Source organism: Stegodyphus dumicola, chromosome 7 (genome assembly GCF_044657685.1).
Source record: "Stegodyphus dumicola isolate Sdum_Otavi_A_Nest chromosome 7, ASM4465768v1".
NCBI lineage: Eukaryota > Metazoa > Arthropoda > Arachnida > Araneae > Eresidae > Stegodyphus > Stegodyphus dumicola.
The window spans coordinates 187,587,107-187,607,051 of NC_140774.1; the positions used below are offsets into that span (position 1 = coordinate 187,587,107).

General features: G+C 31.1%; 1 protein-coding gene across 3 annotated transcripts in view; it reads right to left on the minus strand.

Moving 5' to 3' along the window:
- The window catches only part of LOC118185852 (aldehyde dehydrogenase, dimeric NADP-preferring-like), a 125,075-nt gene that overhangs the window by 17,568 nt on the left and 87,562 nt on the right, over positions 1 to 19,945 (minus strand). For all 3 annotated transcript variants that reach the window (XM_085821171.1, XM_085821173.1, XM_085821172.1), the window contains exons 5-10: positions 16,822 to 17,043; positions 15,206 to 15,369; positions 13,710 to 13,940; positions 12,393 to 12,519; positions 4,833 to 4,903; positions 2,452 to 2,567 (exon numbers count right to left, since the gene is read on the minus strand). In XM_085821171.1, coding sequence (XP_085677297.1) covers positions 2,452 to 2,567; positions 4,833 to 4,903; positions 12,393 to 12,519; positions 13,710 to 13,940; positions 15,206 to 15,369; positions 16,822 to 17,043 — 931 coding nt within the window. The remainder of the gene's footprint in view (positions 1 to 2,451; positions 2,568 to 4,832; positions 4,904 to 12,392; positions 12,520 to 13,709; positions 13,941 to 15,205; positions 15,370 to 16,821; positions 17,044 to 19,945) is intronic.

Consider the following 19,945-nt stretch of genomic DNA (forward strand, 5'->3'; position numbering starts at 1 on the left):
AGTCATCATTAAGTACAATAGCTCTCTGTTTAATTTTTAAATTAGTACAATCAATACTCAACTCAAATAATTTGCATTCATAGTCCTAAAATTACATAATTCAAATTATTATCAAGAAAAAACAAGGTAATTTGGTTACTAATCCGTCCAATTTTCATTTGTATACAACATATTTTGTTGAAGATTATTTTTCCTTTAGTTTGGGTTACTGAAAATGATCTAACTCTTTGCACTTTTAAACGTAGTTGTCTAGCTGTTTTGGAAGAAATTATTGATATGGTGGCATCACTGTCTACAACACACTCTAGACGTTTCTTATAGGGCAAATATCCCGACACCTTTAATAGTCAACTACTGTGAGGGGTTTCTGGGGTTGGTATTATTGCAAGGGGCGTAACATTAGGTGTATCAGATCTCTCCCCTCTGAAGGGACAAACCTGAAACCAGTGAAAAGCATTTGGGATTCCGTTCCGGGTGCAAAGTCTACAGGGACTGGGTGGCAATGGCAATCTATTTTGAGAATTATAATTATGATGGCTTGTAAATCTTGGACCACTGAACCGATTATAAAAATTACTTGGTCTCTGAAAACGTTGGAAATTGTTGGGTCTAGGAGAATCTTGTTTCACAGTAGTTTCATAGCTTGAAGCTGAAATTCTACTTCTATTAAATCGATTGTAATCTTGGGGACTGTTCCCAATCGGAGTAACAAATCTGGGAGGTGCACTTTTGATTTGTTGATTTTCAGTAATCTTAATAAGCTTATGGACATGAATAAGCCAAGAGATGGGGTCAGAGGGTGCGTTGATCGTCATTAAGGATTTTAATTCTATAGGAAGGCCATCCGTCAGATCCTCCAAGATCATTTCATGAGTTAGATTTAATTTTTTACCAATATCTAATTTTTTGTGAAAATATTGCGTTATGTCCTCTTTATGATTGTACTTGTAATTGGCAAAATCACCAAACGTAGTTAAAGTGGGGTCGAAAAAATTTTCCTTTAAAATTTGGACTAATTATACATATTTAGTAATTTTATGGCAGTTTTTGACATATACGCTAAGTGCATTACCTTTTAGATATCGAGCTACATTATTAAGCTTCCACGTTTCATCTTTATCTAAATGAGTTTTGTTAAAGTACTCAAGCCATGAATTTATATCCATATCATTCTGCGCGTCAAAGGGAATTATACTTGTTTCAGGTTCAGCGCTAGCTGCCCTTAATGAATCATCGGGATCAGAGATGTTTTCATTAGCCATTATTCTCTTAATAATACTTTCATAAATAAAACTTCTCTTAATAATACTTTCATAAATAAAACTAACTCAAAAATAATACTCTTTAAATTTTCCCAAAACAATATTAAAACCAAAATACATACCAAAATAATACTTTTTAAAATTTTCAAAATAAAAACACTATTATTAAATCAGTAATTATAATTCAATAGTAATAATATCATTTGCATCGCCAAACTTTTTACTAATTGCTTCTGTTTGACTTATTGTGACGAGAATACGAGTGATGAAATCGACACGAAAATACACATTTTTGTGCACTCTTGATTAGATTTTCGCAAAACATGATCAATCACCACACAAGCACAAAGCTCTCGAGAGCAACACAGAACAGCGTAGACGTAAGGAACGATTTCCATCCTCAAAAGTAGGTCAACGGTAAGAGCACATTTGATGAACGACGAACTTTCGATGGAAACACAGATCACGCATCACAGGGGGCAAAAGGATGCTTCTCTGGACGTAAAATCTGCAGAATACCAGAATAAAAGTAACAGAAGGATGATTCTCTTGAAGCAAGAACGCCTAGAGAAAAATGTAGAAACATAGAAGTCGCAGAGCGGCAAATTCATCTAAAGTGCGTAACATTTTATCCGTATAATCCTTGGGGTATCTTCTTTTTTAGATAATCCCTTTGAAGGTGGTATCTTACCGGCTTTCTGAAATGTAATTTCTCATACATTATTTGTTTTGTGCAGCCAGGGCAACAGGAATGAGACAAATTTTGGAATATAAAGTGGTAGATATATTTTAGCATCCATCTCACAAGAGTTTTTTTCGTACCTTGAGCAGAAGCCCTATTTATATCTATGTGTGCGTCATGAGGCTCCTCCAATCAGCGATATTAATTGAAATGATGAGGTGATGCTATCTTCTCATCAGGAGTGTTCTAAAGGACTTTATGTAATATGACAGACTTATGAGTTTGGTGATTTGGCGGGCGTCAACAGGTTAATATATTTTATACTAAAGAAAGGATTTTGCCAAAATTTAGGAACAGGGATGCAATTTAGGTAGAGAATCACCAACACGTTATTAAGCAATATTATTAGAATTTAATTTAATCAATTGATTTAAAAATATCATTACATATATATATATATCAATATATCATTAAAACATATTACAGCAAGATACCCAAACTACTCACTTGAAAGGTTCACTATAGAATCATTAACACACACACTTCCACTTGATGTGTTGTCAAGAAACTTGCGTATTATATCAGATTTCTTTGAATAAACATTCAATGTCAGTGGCTTGTCTCTACACAAAAATAATCAAAAACTTTCACTGCACTTTATTGCTATTTTCCTCATAAAGTTAAAAAAAAATGATTCATTTTATTAAAGGAATGGTAGAATGTTTTAGATGTTTCATACGCTATTAAATGCAAATAAATAAATTTGTAATTATTTAAAATAAATGATCAAACAAGCACGACTTACCTCTCCTAAATCAAAAATTTATTAGAACATGAAAAAATATTGCTCCAATAAATTTTTCATGAAAAATACTAGATTAAATAACTAAATTTTAGAAGAAAGAGAATTTCAAAAAAATTAAGAAACATCTGCACTTTCTCATCATGAACAATTAATCTTAATTCCGATTTAATTGTTATCACTCACTTACAGGTTTTTAAAGAAATTTCACATAATTATAAATGGATTTACTTTTCAAAACATGTAAAACTTTTTAACTTAAGATTATTATACTTGAGCATTCACATAACTAACCAGTGAAATAACCCTCAATTTGATTCTATTATTAAACAAGCCAATTGTTGTAATTAAATAATTAATAATTATAATATACTAAAAGATATAATTAAATAACTGTCAATTATTTAATATAATTATTAACAAGTTTTGCATTAAATTTATATATTTTTTCTTTATTTTTATTTTGAATTGAGCGAAAAAAATCAAATTTTTAACTTTTCATAACACATAAATATACTGAATAGCCAGTCATCAAATCTTGTTAGCTACTTGGTGACAATAAAGCACACATGGTGACCTCAAAAAGATGTAAATCTGCTCCAACAGAACTAGAGTTATCAATCACAAATCACATTGCTTTGTGATCTTATCATGAGTAAAGTCTGAGACTTAAGTGAACTCAGCAAACAATAAATTGTCATGGCCTCGAAAGCATTTCAGAAATCGCCAAGCTGAAACCGCCGGTTGACTGTTTGCATGCTGCCGTAGCTAGTATCCGTGGAAAGGGACGTACTCAAAGTGAAACCAACAGCAGACATCAAGATTCTGGCCAACCATTCCTCAGCAAAGTTAAAGGCTTGTTAAAATGTAGCCCATTACATTGCTAAGTTGGTCATTGATTTTAATACAGGCCAAAGCACAAGTGTTTCAGATCCCACAATACAGGAGATGGATTCGGGACTCTGTTACTGCCAACTCACCATGGTTTCATTAATTGCTGACAGTACATCGCTGTTGTTCCTACTTGCAGCGGGCATGTGAGCATTATTACTGGATCACTGAAAAGTGGAAATGTATTGCTTGGTCAGATGAAACCTTATTTCTCCTGTATCATGTTAATGGCAAGATCAGAATTTATTGGTTGGCAGGGAAACAGCAGCTGTATCAATCTATGAAAGGTATAACTTAGGTCAGTGGTGGCTTAATTATATAGTGGGAGATGTTTACATGGTCAGCCATATTTCCTACGGTCATCACAGACATAGCCATGAAAGTTGTGAATTACATGAATGTTGCTGTGAATCTATTATATCTATTCATGCAATCTGTTTTTCCAAATGGAAATGGACAGTATTCCCTGCACATTCCCAGTATTCCCTTCCTACACAACAGTATTCCCTGCCACAAGGCTAAGATTGTGTCCACATGGTTTCAGAAGCATGCCTCAGAGTTCAGACAGACCTCTGCTTGTGCATTCAGCTCATGTTTAACCACAGTAGCTGTTGTTTGAGGAAGAGTACACCAAAAATGTCTTACTTAAGTGGTTATAATTTTTTTGGCTCTGCAGCCATTACAATACAATTTTAAACAGACTACCACACAAATAAATGTCTCCATTTCATTACTAGTCTATGAAATTATTAGTCACTATGAGATACTAATATTTATCAGTATGATGTGCAAAAAGATGCAAAATGTATTTATTTGAAGGCTGTACAAGAAAACAGCTTTCAAATAAATACACTTTGCAAGGAAACAGCCACATGAAATTAAGACTAAAAGCGAACATAATTTTTTAAACAAATCTATTCATCTAACAAAGTTTTACATCAATAAATTTAATTCTGAAAATAAGTAGAGATTTGCATTCTGCTAAACTGGCACCTTAAATTTAGTAATCTAACTTTAACTTAATTATAGCACATGAAACTATTTACTTATTATGTTTTTTTTAACTATATTAAAATTAACTTCAGAGAAGTCAATATGATACGGTTACTGACAAAATTTATAGCCACTTAGAAATAAACATGTTACTTATATTACACTCTTTATGAATTAATTATACATAAATTATACTACATACTTGCTATTTATAATATCTATAGCTTCTTCAGGACCATCAACTGTGATTATAGGAAGCAAAGGCCCAAATATCTAGAAAACAAACATAATAAATGAAATGTCCCTAAAAATAATTAATGATAAGTAATAAAAAAAAGCTTTATACTTCCTGTAATGCATAGAAAAAAAAAAGAAAGTCAAATGACCACATTAAAATCCTTTAACAAAATAATAATAATAATTACTTTATCTATGAGAATCATGATTCGGTATGAAAGTCGGTTATTTCGTTTTCTTAAGTTTGATGAGCAAGAACTACCACTTTGAATTTAAGCCACAAATTTCATTCATATTTTTAAATGCAAAATTCGGGTGGGACTTAGTATTAAAGCAAATGTTTTAACAACTTGTTTCTGCTCTGCTCCCTAACAATCAATTCAAAATTTATTGACTTAAATTCAAGCATTTTTTACTCTTTATTATTAATTTTCTAATTTTAAAAGCCTGTACTTAAATTCAAGGGTGGATATTTTTGGTATTTTTTTTTTTTTAATTTGCAATTTTAAAACCCTATTTAAATTCAAAGTATATCTTCATTACCTATAACCTTGCTTTTTAGATTAACTACATAAAAATGTGAACAGTTATAGTTTATATTCCAACAAATGACACATATACAGAAATACTTGAAAATTACAGACCTCACCTATTTAAACAAAAAATGACAGAAAGGGTTAAAATATGTCATTTCTTTAAAAGGCACAGGTTCTAAATCTTAATTCCTCACAACAGAGGAAAACATACATATGAGAGCTTATATATCTCATATATTATTAAAGATTCATGCAAAAAAAAAAAAAAAAAAAAAAAAAGGGGGGGGGGAGGGGAGAATAAATTAAAACTTTAATAAAAAAATCTACAATTCCTTTACAAAAGAAATTAGTTTTGCCATTTTAAAATTGAATCTTTCAGAAATATAATAAAAGAAAACAACTAAGAAAGAAACAGAACAAAAGTTTATAAATGTTATTGTCTAAAGTTTAAAACAGACAGCTGCAGTAATAATATTTTACAAGACAGACATTCTATCAACATGTTTCTCTTCCATTTGATTTCAACTTGGCTTTCTTGAGAAATCATTTCATGGAATGTTCATGCTTCTTATGCAGCAGTTTCCAGATTTCAGATAAATTTGGTGTCAGACATGTGGCATTCATTAAGAGTATGCAGAAGATCTGAAGCTTAAAGCTGATATTCAAACAGTGCAACTTGACTGGTTGCTAAAATTTTCAGTACTGATTCAATATGCTTTATCTATACTTCTAATAGTGCTAACAGTCTACTAATAGTGCTTGTTTATACTGTTCACAACAAATCTACCACGAAACCAAAATTATTTTTTCGATTGGGTTATATTAGCCTTATTTGATACATAGAAGATGATTTACTTGTTCAGAATTCAAAAACATTTCAAGTTGTATTTAGTATTATAATTCCCTATTTTAGTTTGCTTGAAAACTCATCCAAAAAACACTTATTTAAGTCTGACGGCCAAATTAAGGAAATCATTAATAATTAATTTAAATTTAGTTTTGAATATTAAATCTCTCTGAACACACACACACACACACAAAAAAAAAAAAAAAAAAAAAAAAAAAAAAAAACTGAATTTGGACAATGAATCTTTTGCCACATATATACAACTTGCAGGTTAAATGTTGTTTGAATGATCTAAATGCAGTACTTATTATTATTATTATATATGTGGGAGTTATCAACGTCCAATGCTGAATTAGAATACCAGAATTATGACGTCATCAGTATACCATCACAGCCCAGCGCAGTAAGAATCATCCCAGACAGCGCTGAGACCTGGTCGAGAGTGGAGGGCAGACGTGAGCAGACGGCTCACACGTCTTCAAGAGTTTATGAACTTAGATTATGCTTTCGATGTTATGCCTTTACATCATTATGTTAATCCTGCATACCGTTAACTTCATCTTTATATACTTTTCTTAATTACTTTTATTTCTTCCTATTAAATAAACCATTTAAATATTACTTCGTGCTCTCATGCTGTGAATTAAGTCAAATTCTACAAAAAAATATGGCGACCAATCGTGCGGCCTCGAATTCCAAAATGTGCGAGTAGTAGAACTGTCCTTTGAACTACTGAGTGAAAGTTATTCGATTTATTGGATTACTCGTATAAAGTGTGGATTACCCAATTGACGACTATCATCTGTCGGGTGAGTATAAAACTTTCTTTCCAATATGAAGTTAGTAGAAATTCCAGAATTGGAAGCAGCTTTAAAGAACCGTAAAAGTTCTGAAATCAAAAGTTTGCATAAGCTTATTTTTAATACTGATGGAGACCGAAATAACCGGAAAAGATTACGTGAATTTTCTGGCTTTATATTTAAACCAGATTCTGAAGAATTTAATAAGAAAATAGATGCAGTGCAGAATAGTTTTACTTTGAATGAGTTAATTAAAATTTGCAATGTACTGTGCATAAATTCAGAAGGTTTAAAAACGGAAGTCGTACCCCGAATTGTCTCTTACCTATGTGATTTATCTGTATTATTTGAAAATATTTTGCATGAAGAAAATAGTGATATTGAAGATGAATCTATTAATAAAGTTTCTGAAGTAATGCTTGATGATAATCAAAGAGACAATCCTGGTTTTAATGAGTCTCAAGTAAATAACAGTATGCAGCTTCCAATTCAATATCATTTTAAACCTTAGTTTTTCTGATATTGAAAGTATTGTTAATCCTTTTTCTGGTAATGCATATGAAAATGTTGATAAATGGATTGATGAATTTGAAGATGTTATAAACTCTTTGAAATTAAGTGATTTGCATAAATTAGTTTTTGCTAAAAGATCATTAAAAGGTAAAGCGAAACTATTTATTCAGAGTGAACCTAAAGTTAATGATTGGTGTAAGTTAAAAAAGCTTTTGAAATCTGAATATGGTAAAGCTTTTAATTCTGCTGAGTTGCATGAAATGTTATGTAAGCGTAAATTAATGCCTAATGAATCTTTAGATGAGTATTTTTTGAAAATGAAAGAAATGTGTTCGCGAGGTAACATTGAAGATGCTTCATTAATTAAATATGTTATTGATGGTATTCCCGATTCGGTGGTTAGGAAAACTATACTGTATGGTTGTGAAACAATATCTGAATTTAAACAAAGGCTTAAAATTTATGATAAAATGAGATCGGACAATGATAAGTTTAAAAATCCGAAACCGAAAGTAGACACTCAGGTTAAAGATAGAAGTAAGCTTTCGTCATCAAACCAAAATCAATATAATGTCAATAAGGTCAAATGTTTTAATTGCCAGGAATTTGGGCATTATTCTAAGCATTGTGTAAACAAATCAAAGGGTATAAAATGTAAGAAGTTCGGGCATTATTCAACGAACTGTCCAGAGCAGACCCCCGAGACACAACAAGCAGCTTTATTACAACGAATTTGTGACAAGGATAGAATTATGAAGACTGTAGAAATAAATAATCATTTAGTTGATAGTTTAGTTGACACTGGTTCAGATGTAATGATATGCAGCGTAGAGTTACACAAGCAGATTGGTTCTCCTAATTTAAATTGTAGCGATATCATATTAAACGGAATTGAATCAAAGCAAACATACCCCATCGGCTTTTTCATTTCTGATATTTCAATTGATAGTTTTTCACTGCGTACGAAAATTTATGTTGTTAAGTCATTATGTAATCAAATAGTATTAGGTTTGGATGTATTGAATCAGTTTAACTTCTCTTTTACCGAGAATGGCCTTCAAATAATTTCTCATCAGAATAAAAGTAATGTAAACTTGATAACTGCTGAGTCATATCGAAATTCTAACGTTCGTTTCGTTGTGTTATGGGAAATTTGAATATTGCTGTCTCATTGAAGAATGTTTATGATCCTTCGCAATCGTCTGGCGTCTCTGTTAATGTAAACAAAAGTCCCGAAAGCGGAAGTAGTGCGACGTTTAATTACCTTTCACATCTGGTGAATGCTATTTCTGTCAACGAGATTGATTTATCGCATATTTCAAATGCAGAACATAAAGAAAGACTGTGTAATTTAATTAATTCGTACCAGCCTCGGAAAAATAGACAATCTGACTTCAAGATGCAAATAAATTTATGCGATGATATTCCTGTCTGTCAAAATAGAAGATACATGTCTTTCGCGGAACAAAAAATTGTTGACGATCAAATTAAGGAATGGTTGAAAGAGGGCATAATAAAGCCTAGCAATTCTAATTATTCGGCGCCTATTGTCTTGTGTAACAAGTGTAATAATTCGAAACGTTTATGTATAGATTATCGGAAATTGAATAAGAAGATTATTAAAGACAAATTTCCACTGCCTTTAATTCCGGAAGTACTTGATCGCTTAGAACAATCAAAAGTTTTCACGACACTAGATTTGAAAAATGGCTTTTTCCATATAGACATAGACGAAAATTGTACCAAATATACCGCATTTGTAACACATAATGGTATCTACGAATTTCTTAAAGCTCCTTTTGGTTTATGTATTAGTCCAAATGTTTTTCAGAGGTATACTTATTCAGTATTTCGTGACTTGTTAAATGAAGGTGTACTAATTATTTATATGGATGATATAGTCATACCGGCTAATGATGAAGTTGAATGTTTAGACAAATTAGAAAGAGTACTCAAAACTGCTTCGGAGTATGGGTTACAAATAAATTTCAAAAAGTGCCAATTCTTAAAACGTAAAATTGAATTTTTGGGACATGTAATTGAAAACGGAACTATTCGACCATCGCCTTCCAAAACTGTTGCTGTTCGAAACTTTCCACAACCGCGTAACTGTAAACAACTACAAAGCTTTTTAGGACTAACAGGTTATTTTCGTAAATTCATTCCTCAGTATGCTAAAATAGCTAAACCTCTTAATGACTTGCTTAGAAAACATATTGGTTTTAAGTTTGATTCCGAACAACAGGAAGCGTTTTGCAGATTAAAAGAAATTCTCTCTCAGGCACCTGTTCTACACATATTTAGGCAAGGATATCCATTAGAACTTCATACTGATGCTAGTAGTCAAGGTTTTGATGCGGTATTACTCCAATTGTCTGATGATGGTAATTATCACCCAATCCAGTATATGAGTAAGAAGACTTCACCGCAGCAAGAGAAACTCTGTAGTTACGAATTAGAAGCCCTTGCAGTAATAGAAGCTCTGAAGAAATTTCGAAACTATTTGTTAGGGACTAAATTCAAAATTGTAACTGATTGTAGCGCTTTTCAGAAAACTTTAGATAAGAAAGATTTAACTCCTAAGATTGCGAGATGGGCAATGTTTATTGAAGAATTCGATTATGAAATTGTACATCGTTCAGGAAGCCAAATGAAACATGCTGATGCTTTAAGTAGAAATGCTCTAATTTTAACATCATACACATCCGATGTAACTGAGAAGATTCGGTTAGCACAACAACAGAATGAAGATGAACATGTGAAATTGATAAAGAATTTAGTTGAGAAGGGAGAAGAAAATGGATTCTTCGTGAGAAATGATATTTTGTACAAATTTGAAAACGGTAAAGATCTTCTAGTAGTGCCAGAATCCCTACAGAATGAAATCATACAGAAGGTACATAAAAAAGGTCACTTTGCTGTAGATAAAACTGTGAATGCTGTAGAGCAAGAATTCTATATTCCCAGACTGAAATGCAAAGTTGAAAAAGTAATTGCTAACTGTATAGAATGTATACTGTACAACAAGAAGCAAGGAAAAGCAGAAGGATTTCTTCATCCTGTACTGAAAGAAAACGTTCCCTTGAGTACGTATCATATCGACTTTATTGGACCTCTTCCATCAACGAACAAGAGATACCAACACATTCTAACTGTTGTCGACGCTTTTACGAAATTTACTTGGTTCTATCCAGTGAAATCACCAACTACGCAAGAAGTTATTTCAAAATTGAAGCAACAACAGACTGTATTTGGAAATCCAGCCAGAATCATTTCAGATCGAGGTAGTGCCTTTACATCGAAAGAATTTTTAGCTTATTGTACTGAAGAAGGAATAGAACATGTCAAAATTACTACCGGTATTCCAAGAGGTAATGGACAAATTGAGCGAATTCATAGAATTTTGATTCCTGTTTTGTCAAAATTATCACATGAAGATTCAACGAAATGGTTTAAGTATGTTTCAGATGTCCAGAGGATAATCAACAGTACAACTATGAGAAGTACGAAATATTCACCGTTTGAGCTTCTCATAGGCACGAAAATGAAGAATAAAGAAGATTTGAGAATTAGTGAGATATTGAATGAAGAATATCTAAAACAATTGATGCAAGAACGTGATGAAATGAGAGAAGATGCGAAAAACAACATTTTGAGGATTCAAGAAGAGAATCGAAAACAATTTAACAAGAAACGTAAGAAACCGAAACTATACAAGATTGGCGACTTGGTAGCCATTCAGAGAACTCAATATGGGACTTGTTTGAAACTACGACCTAAGTTTCATGGACCGTATAAAATCATAGCTGTTCGATCAAATGATAGATATGAAGTCGAGAAAGTAGGATGCCATGAAGGACCGAATTTGACATCTACTGCGGCTGACCATATGAAGCCATAGTCAAATTGATTCAATGCTTATATCAGCTCAAAACCTAAGGACCTGATACTCTCTTTTTTCTTTTTTTTTATTCTCTTTGCAGGTACATGATAGTGATGTCCATTCAACAGACATCGAGGACGATGCCTCTTCAGGCTGGCCGAAGCTGTGGGAGTCATCAACGTCCAATGCTGAATTAGAATACCAGGATTATGACGTCATCAGTATACCATCACAGCCCAGCGCAGTAAGAATCATCCCAGACAGCGCTGAGACCTGGTCGAGAGTGGAGGGCAGACGTGAGCAGACGGCTCACACGTCTTCAAGAGTTTATGAACTTAGATTGTGCTTTCGATTTTATGCCTTTACATCATTATGTTAATCCTGCATACCGTTAACTTCATCTTTATATACTTTTCTTAATTACTTTTATTTCTTCCTATTAAATAAACCATTTAAATATTACTTCGTGCTCTCATGCTGTGAATTAAGTCAAATTCTACATATATGTGGCACATAAACAAAGAAACAAAACTCTACTGTACTTTTATTAGGAGAGCAAAGCATACTAATTGTTGAGAATTATGAATATCACCTATCTACAAAAGTATTACATATATATGTTAGAAATAAAACATGGGGGGGGGGACCTACTAACTAAAATTTGGGCAATATATATATTTTTTTAATCCTCCATTTTAATTTGAAAGATTTGATAAGAAAATTAAAAAACTACTAAACTTCTTGTTGCCTTTATTTACAATATAATATGAGCCAAGAGTTAGATATTTCATATTTTAAAACTAATGCACAAAATATCAATTATAAGGGGGGGGATAGAGAAAACATCTGGAAGGCTAATAATAGCAAATACTAATACTACACCAAATATGATCACATGATCAAACTTGCCATAAATGTGTTAATATTTTTTTAACAATATGCTTACCTCTTCTTGCATGATAGGATCTGACACTTGTACATTTTTTATGACTGTAGGAGAAATATATTTGATCGACTCATCATGGTCACCGCCTATGACTACATCGCCATTCTTCATTAGTGACAATAAACGGCTGAATAAAAAGATAAAAATGAAGTTAGACAGAAATACAGAATACTGAAAAATGACACTCCGTAATATCACACAACATTAAAAAATAAATAAATTTTATCAGTATTTATTTTTACAGGGTGGTCCAAAAGAATTTGAAATCTTATAAATACTGAAAAGACTATCACAGTGGAGAGAAGTTTAGCATGCATCAGAATCACAACAGAACAGAAATGATTCAATAAAGGGAATTCAAATGTTTACACATAGAGGGCATAATATCAGCAATGGGTATGAGCAGAAAAGCACTAAAAACAAATACTGAATAGATTCTTCTGCTGGCTCATACACTGAATAATTACCTTTTGTAGCAAACAACTTTACCACATTAAATAAATTATTTTAAAATGATTCTTTGATTGTGATTAGTTTTATCACTATGGTATAATGCTTTCGATGAGTACAGCTTCCCCAAGACCTCTCTGTGCAAATTCTTTTTGCGTAAATTATAAGCTATTGTATACAACCGTTAAGATTTTTCAGTCTTTGAATCAGTTTTCATGTACTTCTGGATGTTATTCTATTAAAATACACAATCTGTATAATATGCAAATATATTATTTGATGTATTTATATGAGTAATAATAAATATAAGTCTATAACAGTGCAACTCTTTATAATTAACTGACATCAGGTATCATTTGATGAAAAGTTATTATTTATAGCATGTGTTTAAGCATTGCAAAAAACCAAATGCTTTGCTTTTTCTAATTAATAATTACTCAAAAAACTTTGTTTTCAGCAGAACTGTGCAAAGCTTCCCAACTGTGTGCATCCTGGATATGTAATTCTCTAACTAACATAAAGCACTGTACTTTCAATGGTACAGCTTAGTGAAGATTATTCTGCTGCATATCTCCAAACCTAAAAACTTCCATAAATGATTAAACAAATGCTCCAGAATATTTTAAATGAAACATGCACATTGCATGATAAACCTGCAAGCCAAAGCTTGCCAAAATATTAAAATTTATTAACTCCTTTACATGCTATTCTGAAATATTAAATTATATATTATATTTCTGAATTCTCTATAAATGCTAACAAGTTTACAAAGAATAAACTACCAATGCAATAATGAATTTATGTTACAGCACTGTAAAAATTTGAAGTTTTATTCAGAAAATTACAGAAGAAATAAAGAATACTCACTGAAAATGTTTTTCATTTATGATTCTTCCAAAATCTGGAGAACTTTTAGGATCATCACCATAAAACTCTTTTAACACACTTTTCATAGTAGGTATTAATTCTTCTAGCACACTTTTAGTACACATTAAATAATCTGGTGCAACACATGTCTGGCCTGCATTTATTAGTTTGCCCCAAAGTAATCTCCTGCAAGCTACTTCTAAGTTAACAGAATCATCTAAGTATACAGGACTGTAAACAGAAAAAATAAAACAAATTACTAAAGAAAATAGCAAAAACATTAAAATTCTGATCTGGCTACTTATTAACAATGATTATATATTTTCAAATACACGGAAACAAAATAAAATAAATAGTTCAAAATATTTCACTCTAGGTTTCTGAAAGAGAAAACAAATACCTCCCACAACTTTTACTGTATTTCTTCCTAAGATCATTTTAACTTCAAAATTCAAACTGATTTTAGACCCAACAAAACTATTTATGATAATAATTTTAAATAACACACTAAAAATTCTTTAAATTATAAACATGAGCAATATAGTAATATTTTTAATTAAAATGGTAATTATGAATGAATGAGGCATGTAAATGGTAAAATCATATTAATCATATTAAAATCATATTAAAAACAACTACTCAAATATCTTTTCAATACAAAGGATTGGTCTACAAGCAGCTTTGCTAGCTGAACTGCCCTAAAAAGTGAAATTAAAGGTTTTGTGCATAAATTATAAATCATGCATTAACTTCTGCTTTTTTTGTTCATTAAACTATTCCAGAACTACTACATAAATTTAAAAATTAGCTTTATGATTTCATAAACTACTAAATTAAATATAATTACTCTCAATTTCAGAAATGAAATAATCATAAAATCATACTGACAAAGACACACTTTCTATGAATTACTAGTAAGTATCACTAAAATTTACAATATAATTATTGCTAAAACAAAATTATAACCAAAGCTGTAAAAGGCTAACAAAGAAAAAAAGAGTGATAAATAATTTTCTCATCAGTCATTTTCTCATAATTATCATTACTTATTTTAATGATTCATACTAATAGCTACAAACTTTGGATAATTTTTTTGAAAAAACATCTATAATTTCATGTAAAAAAATTATACAGAATTCCATAAGTTAGTAATTTGTTCCATAAGTTAGCTTTTGAGTTTAATATGAGTTAATATGTTAGCTTTCTGCAATAAGTTAGCCCTCGAACATTAATTACATGAATCTTAAAACCTTAAATTTAGCCTTCTTCAAACTTATTCAAGATAACATAATAACATTTGTAACATATATATAAATAAATCTACATAGAGATATCTTTGAAAAATTTAAAAACATTTATAAAAAATACATTAGCATAAAAAAGGTTTACATTAATACAGTAAGAAATATACAGTAAATAAAAATACAAAATATTGCAATATATTAAGGAATTATAAAAAGCAAATATATTGCTCAATATCAAAGAAATAAACTTACGATTTCCCACCTAACTCTAACGTAACAGGAGTCAAATGCTTATTTGCAGCTTCACGAACAAGTTGCCCAACACGGGTAGAGCCTGTGTAAAATATATAGTCAAACTCCTCTTTTAGCATATCAGCAGTTTCTTCAGGACCACCAGTAACAACATGATAGCATTCCTATGCAATGAGTTAATGCATTTTAGAAGCAAACTACAGATAATATTTCACTGATTTTTTTTTCGGGGGGGGGGCAGTTTTTAATTTTACAGATGTTAAAATATAATGTCTAAAATAATGGATACTTTCTGATTATCCCCACTGCCACCAAAAATAAACTCACTAGCTGACTTTTGGTGCATTCACGAACTTGGTAGCGACTAAGTTTTTGCCAAGCAACAGCATTTTTCAAAATGGTTTCAGAATTTTACTAAGAATTCCATAAAAGAACAATAAATCAAAAATTAAAAAAGCAAATTACATCAACAATAAAACATTTATTTTCCTGTTAAAAAAAAACTAATTAAGCAACTAATTAATTCTACCTGGGGGGGGAAGGTTTTATGCACATATAAAAAAAATCAGAGTTTAATTAAGCACACCAATTCATTCTACCTTGAGAGGAAAATCAGTATGTTTTCCGCACATAACCGGGCTGCCATATGAGTACTTTTTGATGATACGTTACTATTTTGGTGACAGACTACTTTTGATACATGAATACTTTTTAACAACATTTTGGTTAGGGTGTGGATAATCAGAATAAATTAAATAATGTTTAAGGCTTAATGTTTAATTTATTAGTAATATTTATAAGACAAATAAATTGCTTTATAAAATCCCAGAAAAAACCAATCTGTTAAAGATACACACACACACATAAAAAAAAATCTAGATTATCAGCTTCATATTTGAGAATTTTTGAAGTTTCATAAAAATGTAAAAAATAATTTTGTGCTTTCCTTCAAACAAATGCTCATAAAAAATATACAGTTTGCTAAATACCGTATTTTTTTACATAGTTTGATTTCTAAATAAAGATTTTAAAATGAAATATATTCTTATTTTGTGTCTCAAATGCTACAGCCATACTAGAGCAGGTCACACAATAATTAAAAAAAAAAAAAAAAAAAAAAAAAAAAAGCTGTTTTACAAGAGAATGGAAAAGGGTTAATAAGCTTTTCATTCATAAATATCATAAATACATTTGTATCTCCTTATACTTAATTGCCATTTTTTCTACCACATACAACATTTTGCATATATATGCATTAAGCTACCACATATAACACTTTTGTGATGTACAGTTATCTTTTATTAAATGGTAAAATTTAAGAAAAGACACTTTTTGGCAAACTGTAGCTTTATCAATGATATATTTCACACTTTAAAAATTACGTTTGCATTTTAAAGTTATGTTCATACATTTTGCCTTATTAGATATAATATAGATATAATACATTTCAAAGATATTAGATATACTCACTTCAAAGATATAATACATATTCAAAGAGAGGAAGGTTGTCACACTTATTAAATAAAGACTTTTAAGTTTTATTTAATTGCCATACGGAATAAGAAGTTTATAAAATCTGCCCAATAAATAACTGAAATGAGGAAAAGTATACTTACAGGATCAAGATATTGTGGTATAAGAGTTTTCATAAGTTCAGCTGTTTTTGAAGACAGTTCTGATGGTTTCAAAATAACACAATTTCCTGCTGTAATTGCACCAACCACTGGGCTCAGAGACAGTTGAATAGGATAATTCCATGCTCCAAGAATAAAAACCACACCATAAGGCTCACTTTGAACAAAAGTTTCATCCAGTAAGGTAATGAAGTTTTTCTCTGACTAAAATATAATTTACAACTATTAACTTTAAAGCTTGATTTTAAAATAAAAAGCAATAATTTCTCATATTCATTCATACTTGGAACAAGAACCGAAACATTATACAAGTGCATTGCAATGCAATTTAAAAAATAAATAAATAAATTAAAGATATCTATCTAATAAGTATTTTAAACGTTTAGATATATCTTTTATTCTTTAAATTTAAGTGTTTTAAAAGCTTTACAGGATTACAAATGAAACTGGATTAGTTAATGTATAAATACACATCATTCATAGTTCACATTCAAAGAATTAAAAAAATAGCAACCTCTGCCACCTCTGCTTTTTTTTGAGGGGGGGGGGAGGAAAAGGATTTTAAGAAAACTGTTTGTTAAATTTCATGTTTATGCAAAACAGTGATGTTTGCAGCTTTTATATACAGTTTTACAAAAAGAGCAATTTTTTAGATTTAAAGTAATTTTCAATAATTAGGAAATTCCAACCTCTATTTAATGTTAATTTCAATAAAAAAGAGAATGCATTTTAATGATTGGCTGATTATGTAGTAATGGCAAAGTTAAGAGATCTGATACCTGCATGAAGGAGTATGTAATATCAGCTCATATTATACATGAGCATATATTTCAAAGAACACTATTTTCTTCAGAAGCAATAATTATTCTATGCAGCCATCCTAGTTATTCAATAAGCTTAAAGACACTGGTACTAAAAGTTCTCCGTCTATGATCAAAGCACTAAACTTTCTCATTTTTCATAATGTAGTCAGACTACTTATAACTAAAATTACTGTAAAATAAAGATAGCATTTTTCACTTATTAAAGACAGCATGCAACTCTCATTTCCATTAAAACAAGAATTTAATAGTGAAATTTTTTAAGTTTCTTTAATTTTATTAAACAAAACCTTTTTAAAACCTAGTTCTAGACTAGATTGCTTTTTACACTGTACACGATTATATACATTCATTTCATACCAAAATTTCATTTTCAACCCGACGGTTGTGTGTGTAAGTACTGTGTGTCGATTGCAAAAGAGTGACGTGACTGGTGCAGCTGGTCATACCTCTTGAGGTTGAACAGGTTGTCCCACCCTTTCGATACAGAAGAGGATGTCCCACCCTTTCAATACATCATGATTTTCCTCCAGAGCATTGGAGTTAAATGAAATAGAAGCAAACCAACAGAAAAATGTTTATGTAAAAGTGATGTTTACATTTAGAACCATTGTACATTGATAACTGTTGGAAAATATAGCTTATTTTAAACCTTTTACTGCATCATCTCTCCTCCTTGAAATATTTATTTAGTTTAGTCTTTATTTTAATATAACATAGTAGTTACTTCTACTTTTCTTTTCTTGCTGCCACTGTTTGCATTGAAAACGGACTGTCTCAACCTAATTGAGATGCAAAAACGAAACAACGTTACGTCATCTGAAAAGCCGATTCGTGCCGATAGCTGATTGGTTGCCGTGAGATGATGTCATTCCTACTTCTGCTATAAGTATCTCGTGTCGCTCTTTCTAGCCCCTTCCAAAGGATGCCTGCAGTCCGGTGAAGGAATGCCTTGATTCCGGTTTACAAGATGATGGTTCCAGATTGAAGTTCTTCATTTCCGGGGGCTGTCCTGTGAGTGACTGCCGTAGGCAGCGTCCGTGTTTCTTCAAGGAGGGTGGAATTAAAAATATGTGAGCGGCAACGATTCTTTGTGCAAACGGCGTTAGGCCGGTTTTAAGTGGTTTCACATTTAAATTTTTCAGGTGTTTTCTTGACCATTGATTATGGACTTATGGAATAGGTAGCCTGCTTTATTTTTAGGCGGCATGGTCACTATTTAGGACGTTTTCATTTTTTTTATGAAATTTGTTTGTGTAGAATGCCAGTATTTTGGAGTACAGGTAAAAATATTTGATGAATGATGATTATGTTATGTTTTGCCTATTACTCTAATATTGTTGAAATTTATTTTATGTGTTTTTATTTTTATTATATTGTTAATAAATTGGTTAAGTTCAAAATCTTTTACTTGTCTTCAATGTCTGCACAGCATAACTCAGAGAGCTTTCATTGCTAATACTGCTAAATGTTTAATATCTTTAAACTTTGCTTTAGCATCATTTTGGTTATGGGCCCAGTAGCTCCTGAGTTATTTTTTAGTGCAGACTTTTGAAGTTTAAAGTTAGTTTAGGACTTAAGAGATTGGGGGGCGGTTTTTGTTAAAATTCAAATATGGCTACTGTTAGTGTCATGCATAATATTGCTAAACTTGATGCACGTAATTATTTTACATGGTCCAAAGATATGAAATTTGTCTTGAATGAAAAAAATGCATGGCTTTTGGTCAAAGGTGTTGAGAAAAGTCCTGATTTAGATGATGTTAAGGGTATTGCAAAAGAAATTATTGCCGACTTTCAAAATAGAAGTCGATTGGCATTATCGTTAATTTATATGAATGTAAGCCCTGAATATAGAAACTTGATAAGTGAAATTGATGACCCAGTAGTGGCATGGAATACGCTTGCCAAATATTTCCAGCCAGATTATAGGTCAAGACATATGTCCCTGTTTTCAGAGTTCTTGAATTGCAAAATCAAGCCAAATGAAAGTATTAGTTTCTTTTCTTCTAGATTAAAACGAGTAACTGAACAGTTAGCTGATATTAATCAGGCTGTAAGAGACTTATATATATGTTTCCAGTTTCTTAGGTTTCTTCCAGATAAATTTGATCAAGTAGTTCAGAATATTTTGAGGTGGCCAGATGAAAAGTTCATTTTTAAAAATGTTGAACTTGAAATTCTAGCAGAGGAAACGCGTCTTAATTTAAGAGAGATGGATAGGGAAAACTCCAATAAGACTATAGAAGTTCAAAGTACTCACTGTGAACCCAAATTTAAGCAGAT